Source organism: Ornithorhynchus anatinus, chromosome X1 (genome assembly GCF_004115215.2).
Source record: "Ornithorhynchus anatinus isolate Pmale09 chromosome X1, mOrnAna1.pri.v4, whole genome shotgun sequence".
Lineage (NCBI taxonomy): Eukaryota > Metazoa > Chordata > Mammalia > Monotremata > Ornithorhynchidae > Ornithorhynchus > Ornithorhynchus anatinus.
Genome location: NC_041749.1, coordinates 111,655,981 through 111,668,178, shown reverse-complemented (window position 1 = coordinate 111,668,178; position 12,198 = coordinate 111,655,981). Strand labels below are relative to the sequence as shown.

The following is a 12,198-nucleotide window of genomic DNA, read 5'->3' as shown; positions in this document are numbered from 1 at the left end:
TAGGAGGAAATATCTAGGACTATTGCAACATGGTGTGTGATTATTTTAAAACATACTTAGAAGTCTTTCACTTTCTGGAAACAAATTGTGCAATTGTTAGTAACTAAGATTACTGTAGGGGCTGTTTTTCAATGAAATGATGTTGAGTTTAACTTTGAAATATGCAAACCTAAAGAGTAAAATGCAGAACTCATTCACCCACATCAATTATTGGCCCCAAACAAATCTGTGGTACAGAAATAGTTGTAGCTTGCTTTCACAGAAGCATCACATGAGCTCTTACTCGAATATAGATCCTAGGCTGCTTGGATTCTTGACCGACAGCCCTACCCTACTTTTTCCACCCAGAGCGCGTTATCACACCGAGCCCCAGCATCCAACAGTTAGGTTGTTTAGGAGACGCTTCCAAATGCTCGATGCAGCGGAGCCCTGATCCACTTTGGCCTGGGAAGCTGGGCAGCATTTGGGTGTTTTTGCCCCCATCAACAAAATCCTGAGGAAGTTTATTCCTCTCCTTTTCAGGGTGTAGTTCTTCACAGCATACTTTACCTTGACTTGGCCTAGCCTACATCTTAAGGGACCTTGAGTTTTTATCCCTGTTCAAGAGAAAAGCCCAGCCTGCCAACTGTCCTTTTGGAATTAGAGCAAAGCAGGCAAAATAAAACTGAGAATTTGCCTTATGATTTGAGACAGAAATCCAAGCCCCAGAGGGCACTTTGCAATACTGCAGTGAATAGACTTGAACTTCAAAAGCTGCCAAAATAGGACCAGCTTGCTAGAGGAGTCTTTTAAGAGCAGCTGGGCTAGAGGGTTCCACGTCGCTTGGGTCACCACTTTCTCCCCCCATCCCCTCCCCTCCCCACGCCCGCCCCCCACCCACCAAGCCCCCGGGGAAGAGGAGATCATTCATGTATGAGGTCGCCTTAAAATAAGCCTCCCTAGTTACAGAAATGTAGTGTTTAAATTTATAGGAAAAACCCACATGCTGCTGGCAAACTCACCACAGCTGGAAAACATTGAGACTGTGAAAATAGTCCCGGCCTGGCTAGAACAGACCCACGTGAACCATTTTTCAAGTAGTAAGTTGGGAAGGTCGAAGACTCTGCTCCTCACCCCGCACCCTCCGTCACGTTTCCAGATTCCACCCCGGCTTCAACAGTACCCATCGAGTCATCGAGACTCAGAACCTCGTACTATGTGCTGGCTCTGAAGCCAACTCTGTGCAGCGACGAGGTCTGCTGGGGCTTAGGAAATCAATCCCACCACATACTAGAGGAGTGCAAAAAACATCTGTTTATTAAAAAACATTTGGGTTTTTTTTCCATATAAAACAGAAACAGGCAAAATACCCATTGGTCTTTTCTATTTACATAAACAATACAATATTTGTCCAAATTATGTACACTATATAAAACGTTTTAGGCAGTAGAATTAAGGCTGCATTTTCTTACAAGGCATCAAGCCCCATACTAGTGTAGTCCATGGTTGAGGGAACACGACAAGAATATTATTGCACCATTTTGAAAACAAAACTAGTCAAGCACAGGGAGTCTTCTCAAACCATGCCTTCCATCTGAGATCGATCCGACATTCACTCGGTCCCATCTGGGGTCAGCGTCAGGCGGTTTCCACGTACGAACCTTGTCTTAATTAAATCGGCGGTCTGGGGCAGATGGGGGGGATACGCTATGTACAGGTACAGTCCCGCTGGACTCTAGCCCTTTACGGCAACCCAATAAATACCAGTCACATTCTGGGAGGGAGGTTGGGAGTCCCCGGCCGGAGGCTTCGCCCGGTAGTACCAGCTACGGGCGTCGCCGGGCCCGGGCCCGACTACATGTGTCGCTTCATGTGCAGTGCCAGGTGATCAGAACGGGAAAAGGCTCGGTCGCACATGTGGCACTGGAAGGGCCGGTGGCCGGTGTGTTTGCGGTAGTGCCGGGTCAGCTCGTCCGAGCGGGCGAACTTCCAGCCGCAGCCATCCCAGTTGCAGTGATAGGGCTTCTCACCTGTAACAGAGAGGGGCGGAGGGGGGAGACGGGGGACACAGGCGTTTAGAGGGGTCAGGTGGGACATCTGGCCGGCGGCACCGTACCGGCCGCCCTCCCTTACTCTCTCGCACACCTCCACGCTCCCGCCCTGCCCGCTACTCTCCCCCTCATCTCGGCTAAGCTTCAGGTCCATTTTGAAACCCTGGGTAGACAGAGCATGCGTGCGTGTGTGTGTGTATGTGTGTGTGTGTGGGGGGGCGGGCGGTGACAGGTGATGGGTGAGCCTTCTACTTCCTGTGGTAGAACCAGCTGGGCCTAAGGCCCCCCTTACTTCTACTTCTCCTCTGGGGCCTCGTCCCCGGCACCCCGTTGGTGGCTGTGGCCCTGCCCCGCTAGCGCCCCCGGCCTTTCCCCGGGCCTCCTCCTCCTCCTCACCGGTGTGCGTCCTCAGATGCGCCTTGAGATGCGAACTCTTGGTGTAGGTCTTGCCGCAACCGGCGTAGCTACACGTGTGGGTGGCCGTCCGCTTGCGGGGCCAGGAGCGGCGGCCGCGCTTGGGCTTGGACTCCAGCAGCTCCAGGGGCGAAGCGGGAGGCGTGAGGAGGCCGCGCGGGGCGGGGGGCGCCAGGGGCAGGCCGTCGTCGAAGAGGCCGAAGGGGCCGGGGTAGTGCAGCGGCGCCGCGAAGCCGGCGGGCCCGAAGGCGGCGGGGGCGAAGGGCCGCGGGCCGGCCAGGCGCGCGTGTCCGTCGGGCAGCGGGGTCCGGCCGTCGGGGCTCAGCGGCGGCGTGTCGGGGCCCGGGCTGGCCTCGTAGCCCAGCATGCAGGAGGCGCCGCCCTCCCGCTTCACGCACCGCGGGGCCCGGCCCGGCGCCGCCCCGAAACCGCTGTCCAAGTCCGGCTCCGGCTTGATGCCGTCGGCGTAGGCCCCGAAAGGCGACGGGGCGAGCACGAAGCGGCCGTGCAGGGCCGGCGGCGGCTCCAGCTCCGGCCGCAGCAGCTCGGACATCAGGCCCGTCCCGTAGGCGGGCGGCGGCGGCGGCGGCGGCGGCGGCGGGCCGGGCTCCGGGTAGCAGCCCCCCGGCGGCGGCGGGTAGAAGGGGCCGGGGGTCTCGGCGGCGGGGACGGCGGCGGCGGCGGGGGCGGCTGAGGTACAGTCCGAGCCCAGCCCGTCAAGCCCCATGGACAGGATGAAGTCCAGGACACTGTTCAGGTCTTCGTCAGTGCCGCTAGGCTCCGGCTCTCCGCGGGGCCACCGCTGTGAGGGGAGGGGGAGGAGGAGGAGGAGGAGGAGGAGGAGGAGGACGAGAAGGGTCGTGAGCGCAGGGTCGAGACCCGTCGGGGGACGGGGTAGGAGCCCGAGCGGGCGGCCGAGGAGGGACCCGCTTGGGGGTCGGAGTCCCCGCTCACCGTTGGGTGGGCTGAGGGCGCAGCGCCGGGGTCTCGTCGGGGAGGGGACGAGCCCGGGAGGGGCTGGGCAGAGCCCGGGGGTCCCGAAGCCACTGAGGGTCGAGACGGAAGCCGGTCCGGACTCACCTCCTGGAAACCGCGCTCCCGGCACGGGCTGGCGAAGGTGGAGAAGGACGGCAGGATGGGCTCGCTCAGCGCCATGGCCGGGCTGGCCGGGCGAGCGGATCGGGGGGAAACGGAGGAAGGGGAAGAGGAGGAGGAGGAGGAGGACGACGACGACAGTGTTTGGGAGGGGGTTGACTCGATTAACGGAGAGCGGCTGAGGCGGGCAGCACTGACAGGACGATGAGGCGCGGGACCGGCCCGGCGGAGCCTTATAGAAGGGCGCGCGGGCGGCCCGGCCAATCGCAGCCGCCACGGAAACGCGTCCCGGATGGGGGCGCGCACTGGGCGCAGCCTAAATTTAGCCGCAGTATAAAAACCGGCGGCGACAGACCGAAGCTTGCGGTCTCGGAGCGGCTTGGGTCCGCCCCTCCCCGCGTCCGCTCCGCCCTCCGTTCCTCTCCTGCGCTCCTCCTCCCCCACCATCGCTCCCTCTCCCCCCGCCCGGGGACAGGGTCTCCCGCGGCAACCGAGTCAACACGCGAACCACAACACACCGGGATGCTGGCGTCATCGTGACGCGCCGGGATCCCCTCCTCGTGCGCGCGCGCGCGGGCGCCCCCGCCCCCGGGGGCTTCCCTTCCCTCGCGGCGCGCGCGCGCCTTCGCCGGAGGGTCGGGGGAGGGGACGGGCAGCGCGCGCGCGCACGTGCAAGACCTCCCCCCCCCCCCTCCCCCCCAGCGGGGGCTTGCGACCGAGCTCTTCCTCCCGGCGGCCTCTCCCTCCTTCGCCTCCCGTCTCCTCTCCGGCGGACAGCAGAGATCTCCGGGCTTCCCTCCGAGGGGAAGGTGAGGGACGAGCCGGCCAATCGTCCCCTCACCTCCCTCGACGTGGAACGAGTGAAGAAGAACTCGCCGGCGGCCAAGTTCCACCCCCGAGTCGACGTGCTGGCATCTTTCCCCAGTGCTTAATAAATGGCTCGCGGCCGACCCCCCAAGTCGACTCGTTTGGAAAAGAAAACCAAAGTGTACTGTTAATAATAATAATGATAATGGTATTTGTTTAAGCGCCTACTAGGTGCCGATCACTCTTCTAAGCGGAGGGGTAGATCCGAGGTAATCAGGTTGTCCCACGTGGGGCTCCCGGCCTTCATCCCCATTTTACAGATGAGGGAACTGAGGCCCGAGGTCGCACAGCAGAAAGCGGCCGAGGGGGGATTAGAACCCACAGCCTCCGACTCCCTAGCCCGTACTCTTTCCACTGAGCCGCACTGCTTCTCGTAGCCCCACTGAGCTCGGACCACAGAATAGAGGTGACTAAAATTCTTTCTTTTTTGGTGAAGTTGGGGCAGGCCGGGGCTGTATATTTACCGGTCAGGGACGGGCCAGCTGAAAATCCGTCCGTCGGCTAGAAAGCAGTACAAAATGCCCACCCTCTCCCCGCCTTCAAGGAACTGACGACCAGACAGCGGGATTTACCATCACTTTCTATCTCAGCCAGGGGATAGAGAAGTGGTGCCGTGGCCTGATGGATAGAGCACGGGCGTGGGAGTCAGGACCTGGGTGCTAATCCCAACTCCGCCACTTGTCTGCTGTGTGAGACTTTGACCAGACTAACTTCTCTGTGCTTCACTTACCTCATCTGTAAAATGGGGATCGAGACTCCGAGCCTCATATGGGACGGGGACCGGGTCCGACCCGATTGGCTCATGTCCACCCAAGCGCTCAGTACACTGGAATATAGTAAGCAGCGTGGCTCAGCGGAAAGAGCCCGGGCTTGGGAGTCAGAGGTCATGAGTTTGAATCCCGGCTCTGCCGATTGTCAGCTGTGTGACTTTGGGCATCACTTAACTTCTCAGTGCCTCAGTTACCTCATCTGTAAAATGGGGATTAACTGTGAGCCTCGCATGGGGCAACCCGATTACCCTGTATCTCTCCCAGAGCTTAGAACAGTGCTCTGCACATAGTAAGCTCTTAACAAATTCCAACATTATTATAGTAAGTGCTGAACGAATACCATAAAACGAAACAAAAAACCCCATCCAAACGGCTCCAGCAGCCCAGCTAAGTGAAGGTGTACATCCTGGTGGGAAGGCCACCGAGGCCGTTGCTGCTTCCTCTATTTCTGTCTTTCTGCCTCCCGCCCCCAGACCGTAAACTCGTCATGGGCAGGGTATGTGTCCGTTTACTGTTGCGTCATCCTCTCCCAAGCGCTTAGTTCAGTGCTCTGCACCCACAGTAAGTGCTCAGTAAGTACAATCGAATGAATGAATATTTCCACTTAGCATTGATGACGAAGGAGGCCCCAGAGGCTCTGCAGGGGATGGGCTGGTTGAGCCGAAGCTTCTGTCAATCAATCAATCGGTCAGTGGTATTTAATGAGCGCCCACTGTGCGAACACCACTGAACTCAGAGCTTGGGCGAGTCCAGTACAACAAAGTTAGCAGGCGTGTTTCCTGCCCACAGTGAGCTTACAGCCTAGAGAAGTAGATTGGCTTAGAGAAGCAGCGTGGCTTAGTGGAAAGAGCTCGGGCTTGGGAGTCAGAGGACGTGGGTTCTAATCTCGGTTCCGCCACCTGTCTGCTGTGACCTTGGGCAAGTCACTTCACTTCTCTGTGCCTCAGTTCCCCCACCTGGAAAATGGGGATTAAGACCGGGAGCCCCACATGGGATGACCTGATTACCTTGTCTCTACACCAGTGCTTAGAATGCTTAACAAATTTACTTAACTTACATAGTGAGCGCTTAACAAATGCCATTATTATTATTAGAGGGGGAGACAAACGATCTCCTTCCTGCCAGATCCAACAGCCTCTACTCCATCCGAATCCTCCTCGACCTCTCAGCTGCCTTCGACACTGTCGACCACCCCCTTCTCCTAGAAACTTTATCCAATCCCAGCTTCTCTGACACCGTCCTCTCCTGCTTCTCCTAACTGGCTTTTCATTCACAGTCTCTTCCTCCCAGCCCGAGACTGTGGGTGTCCCTAAAGGTGCAGTTCTGGGTCTCCTTCTATTCTTCATCTACACCCACTCCCTTGGAAAACGCATTCACTCCAATGACTTCAACTACCACCTCTATGTGGCTGATTCCCAAATCTACATCTCCAGCCCGGATATCGCTCCCTCTCTGCAGTCTCGCTCGTTCGTTCATTCATTCGATCGTATTTATCGAGTGCTTACTGTGTACAGAGCGCTGTACTAAGCGCTTGGGAAAGTACAGAAGCAGCGTGGCTCAGTGGAAAGAGCCCGGGCTTGGGAGTCAGAGGTCATGGGTTCGAATCCTGGCTCTGCCACTTGTCAGCTGTGTGACTGTGGGCAAGTCACAACTTCTCTGTGCCTCATTTACCTCATCTGTAAAATGGGGATTAACTGTGAGCCTCACGTGGGACTACCTGATTACCCTGTATCTACCCCAGTGCTTAGAACAGTGCTCTGCACATAGTAAGTGCTTAACAAATACCAACATTATTATTATTACAGTACAACAATACAAGACACCTCTACTTGGATGCCCTCCCGTCAGCTCAAACTTAACATGTCTAAAACAGAACGCCTTATCTTCCCGCCCAAACCCTGTCCTCCCCCTGGCTTTCCCACTTTTGTAGATGGCACCATCATCCTTCCTGTCTCACAAGCCCATGATCTTGGCATTATCCTTGATTCCTCTCTCTCATTCAACCCACATATTCAATCCATCACTAAATCCTGTAGGTTTGACCTTCGCGGCATCACTAGAATCTGCTTTTTCCTCTCCATCCAAACTGCTACCCCATTAATCCAAGCACTTAAACTATCCCAGCTTGATTACTCTATAATAATAATAATAATTATGGTATTTATTAAGCACTCACTACGTGCCAGGCTCTGCACTAAACACTGGGGTGGATACAAGCAAATCAGGTTGGACTCAGTCCCTGTCCCACATGGGGCTCAAAGTCTCAATCCCCATTGTACAGATGAGGTAACTCAAGCACAGAGAAGTGAAGTGACTTGCCCAAGGTCACACAGCAGACAAGTGGCGGAGACAGGATTAGAACCCATGACCTTCTGAATCCCAAGCCCGTGCTCTATCCACTACGCAATACTACTGTATCAGCCTCCTTGCTGACCTTCCTGCCTCTTGTCTTTCCCCATTCCAGTCCATACTTCATTCATTCATTCATTCATTCATTCGTTCATTCAATCGGATTGATTGAGCACTTACTGAGTGCAGACCACTGTACTAAGCACTTGGAAAGTACGATTCGGCAATAGAGACAGTCCCCGCCCACAATGGGTTTACAGTCTAGAAGGGGGGAGACAGACATCGAAACAAGTAAACAGGCATCAATAGCATCAATATAAATAAATAGAATTATTTATAAATAATTTATAAATAAATAGATGTATGCACATCAAAACAAGTAAACAGGCATTAATATAAATAGAATTATAGATAGGAACATATATACACAAGTGCTGTGGGGCAGGGAGGGGGGGTAGAGGAAAGCGAGCGAGTCGGGGCGACGGAGAGGGGAGGGGGAGCTGAGGAAAAGGGGGGCTTAGTCTGGGAAGGCCTCTTGGAGGAGGTGTGCCTTCAATAGGACTTTAAAGGGGGGAAGTGTGATTGGCGGATTTGAGGAGGGTGGGCGTTCCGGGCCAGAGGAGGGAAGTTGGCCGGGGATCGACAACGGGACAGGTGAGAGCGAGGCCCAGTGAGGAGGTCAGCACCAGAGGAGCGGAGTATGCGGGCTGGGACGTAGAAGGAGAGAAAGGAGGTGAGGTAGAAGGGGGCAAGGTGATGGAGAGCTCTGAAGCCAACTGTGAGGAGTTGCTGCCCGGATCATTTTTCTACAGAAACATTCGGGCCATGTTTCCCCTCTCCTCAAGAACCTCCAGTGGTTGCCCATTCCCCTCCTCATTCAACAGAAAACTCCTCAACTTTGGCTTTAAAGCAATCAATCACCTCGGCCCCTCCTACCTCACCAGGCTACTCTCCTACTACAACCCAGCCCGCACCCTACGATCCTCTAATGCCAACCTTCTCACTATGCCTCGATCTCGTCTATCTCGCCATCAACCTCTGTCCACGTCCCGCCTCCGGCCTGGAGCGCCCTCCCTCCTCATATCCGACGGACAATTACTCTCCCCTCCTTCTGAGTCTTACTGAAGGCACATCTCCTCCAAGAGGCCTTCCCTCACTAAGCCCTCTTTTCCTTTTCTTCAACTACCTTCTGCGTCGCCCTGATTTGCTCCCTTTATTTATCACCCCCCCTCCCAGCCCCACAGCTCTTATGTATCAATCTGTAATTTATTTCTATTAATGTCTGTCTCCCTCTCTAGACTGTATGTTCATCGTGGACAGGGAATGTATCTGGTCTATTGTTATACTGTACTCTCCTACGAGCTTAGACTAGTGCTCTGCACACAGTAAGCGCTGAATAAATACAATTGACTGACTGACATTAATGTAAATAAGGTGGAAATGATTTCAATGGCCTGGCTTAGGCTGAGGCTGTCAATCATCTATTGATCAATAGCATTTACTGAGCACCTGCTCTACGCAAAAAACTGTGCTATGGGTTTGGAAGAGTACAATAGAGGAGTAAGACGTGGATCCCTGTCCTCAAGGAGCTTACAATCAGGCAAAAGCGAGGGCAGTCCTGGCTCCTGCTGTTGCCGTTGTGACCACATAATAGGAGTTTCAGCAGGCCTGGAAACACACAATTCTGGTTACGCAGGAAATTTCTGTTGATGCATGGCTTTAGGGCAAGCTAGAACAACCACGGCAGCAATAGCAGCAAGATGACGTGGTCGCTAGCGAAAAGGAGGAGGAGGCAACTCAGCCTCCTTGGCTTTTTGGAGGGCCAAGTGGCACTCCAGATTTCATAGCCAACTCACCCGTTTTGGGATATTTGGTTGCATCACCGCAGAGGGAGAGGGGTGAAGGTACATGTAGAAATAGTGTGCCGTGTTTTGGTTGCCCTTTGTTTACCTGCAATCGTAAAGTTTGGCCTCTGGCCTGGCCTGGAACGCCCTCCCTCCTCACCACATCCACCAAACTAGCACACTTCCCCTGTTCAAAGCCCTACTGAAAGGTCACCTCCTCCAGGAGGCCTTCCCAGACTGAGTCCCCCTTTTCCTCTGCTCCTCCTCCTCTCCCCATCGCCCTTATTCCCTCCCTCTGCTCTACGCCCCTCCCCGCCCCGCAGTACTTGTGCATCTATTTTATTAATGATGTGTATATATCTATAATTCTATTTATTTTGATGCTATTGATGCCTGTCTACTTCTTTTGTTTTGTTGTCTGTCTCCCCCCTTCTAGACTGTGAGCCCGTTGTTGGTTAGGGATTGGCTCTCTTGCCGAATTGTACTTCCCAAGCGCTTAGTACGGTGCTCTGCACATAGTAAGCGCTCAGTAAATACGATTGAATGAATGCAAGTTTCATCCCGATCTCCCGGCCCATGCCCAGAGAGTCATTCTGAGCCTGTTGGATGAAACCTGGACAAAATGTTGCCCGAAGCAGAGCATGTAAACATGTCCTGATACTATGAGACCCTTCTATTTGCTACTGGCTACATGTATGTCTCATGTATTTTGAGAAGCAGCATGGCCTAGTGAAAGGAACATGAGCCTGGGAGTCAGAGGCCCTGTCAATCAGTCAGTTGAATTTATTGAGCACTTACTGTGCGCAGAGCACCGAACGTGAAGCGTTGCATATTTTTTATGGGAAGCAGCGTGGCTCAGTGGAAAGAGCACGGGCTTGGGAGTCAGAGGTCATGGGTTTGAATCTCGGCTCTGCCACTTGTCAGTTGTGGGACTGTGGGCAAGTCACTTAACCTCTCTGTGCCTCAGTTACCTCATCTGTAAAATGGGGACGAAGACTGTGAGCCTCACGTGGGACAACCTGATTACCCTGTATCTCCCCCAGCGCTTAGAACAGTGCTCTGCACATAGTAAGCGCTTAACAAATACCAACATTATTATTATTATTATTATTATTGTTATTAACCGCTCAGGAGAGGACAATCCTACAATAAACAGAAACATTCCCCACCCTCTACGAGCTTACGGTGTCCCGGCTTCATCACATACCTGCTGTGTGACCCTGGGCAAGTCACTTAGCTTCTCTCTGCCTCAGTTTCCTCATCTGCGGAAATGGGAGTCAAAACCTGTTCTCCCTCCTACATAGACTGCGCGCCCCATTTAGGACCTGATTATCTGGTATCTATGGTGCTTGGCAACATAGTAAGAGCTTAACAAATACCACATTTATTATATTAATTCTACTGTCCTCTCCCAAGAACTTACTACAGTGATCTACACGTCGTCTTGTCATGCCGTCGAGTCGTCTCTGACCCATCTCGACCCCATGGACACATCTCTCCCAGAACGCCTCACCTCCGTCTGCAATCGTTCTGGTAGTGGATCCATAGCGTTTTCTTGGTAAAAATACGGAAGTGGTTTACCCTGAGAGTTCTACACATAATAGGTGCCTAATAATACTATTACGATTAGACTGTAAGCCTGTCAATGGACAGGGATTGTCTCTCTCTATTGCCGAATTGTACATTCCAAGCGCTTAGTACAGTGCTCTGCCCATAGTAAACGCTCAATAAATACTACTGAATCTCCACCTTCCACACGGTAAACCTGATCCTCCACCCTCGATTCTCTTCCGTGCCGTTGCTGCCCAGCACAGAGGAGGTTTGATGTGTAACAGATTGCCTTCCGCTCACTAGCCACTGCCCAAGCTGGGAATGGAATGGCATGGTCTAGTGGCAAGAGCCCGGGCTTGGAAGTCAGAGGGTGTGGGTTCTAATCCCGCCTCCACCACTTGTCTGCTCTGTGACCTTGGGCAAGTCACTTAACTTCTTTGTGCCTCAGTTCCCTGAGACTGTGAGCCCCACGTTGGACAACCTGATTACCTTGTATCTTCCCCAGTGCTTAGAACAGTGCTTGGCACATAGTAAATGCTTAAAAAATACCATAATTATTATTATTATTATTATATGTCTCTGCCTGCCTCTCCCTCCTGTAGTCGAGACTGGTAGAGTCCTGGTAACTCTCCAGATGTGACCCTGAGAGTTCTAAATGTAGTAGGTGCCTAATAATACTAATGGGATTTATTAAGTACTCAGTATGCACCAAACATTCTGCTAAGCACTGGGATAGATATGATACAGTCAGATACAGTCTTTGTCCCACGGAGGGTTCCCAGGCTCAGGGGGAAAGAGGAAAAGGTATTTAATCTCCATTTTACAGATGAGGAAACTGAGGTACAGAAAAGTCGAGTGACTTTTTTTTTCATGGCTCTTGTTAAGTGTTGACTGTGTGCCAGGCATGTCCAAAGTCACACAGCAGGCAAGCGGCAGAGCTGAGATTAGAACTCAGCTTCTAGAATTATGCCCCCTCCTACCTCTCCTCCCTTCTCTCTTTCTACTGCCCACCCCGCATGCTCCGCTCCTCTGCCACCCACCTCCTCACCGTCCCCCATACACGCCTATCCCACCATCGACCCCTGGCCCACGTCCTCCCGCTGTCCTGGAATGCCCTCCCTCCTCACCTCCACTAAACTAACTCTCTTCCCCTCTTCAAAGCCCTACTGAGAGCTCACCTCCTCCAAGAGGCCTTCCCAGACTGAGCTTCCCCTTTTCCCTCTGCTCCCTCTCTGCTCCCTCTTCGCCTCCCCTCAGTTAAGCTCCCTTTCCCCCCTT

The 12,198-nt window shown here is 53.8% G+C and overlaps 1 protein-coding gene across 1 annotated transcript; it reads right to left on the bottom strand.

Annotated features, from left to right (window-relative positions):
• Positions 1-1,270: 1,270 nt before the first annotated feature.
• Positions 1,271-3,844, bottom strand: KLF2 (Kruppel like factor 2). Its single transcript, XM_029049697.2, has 3 exons — positions 3,525-3,844; positions 2,427-3,246; positions 1,271-2,009 (listed from the first exon to the last, which is right to left on the bottom strand). The coding sequence occupies exons 1-3, from the start codon at positions 3,597-3,599 to the stop codon at positions 1,834-1,836; spliced, it is 1,071 nt and encodes a 356-aa protein (XP_028905530.1). The 5' UTR covers positions 3,600-3,844; the 3' UTR covers positions 1,271-1,833.
• Between the last annotated feature and the right edge of the window lie 8,354 nt (positions 3,845-12,198).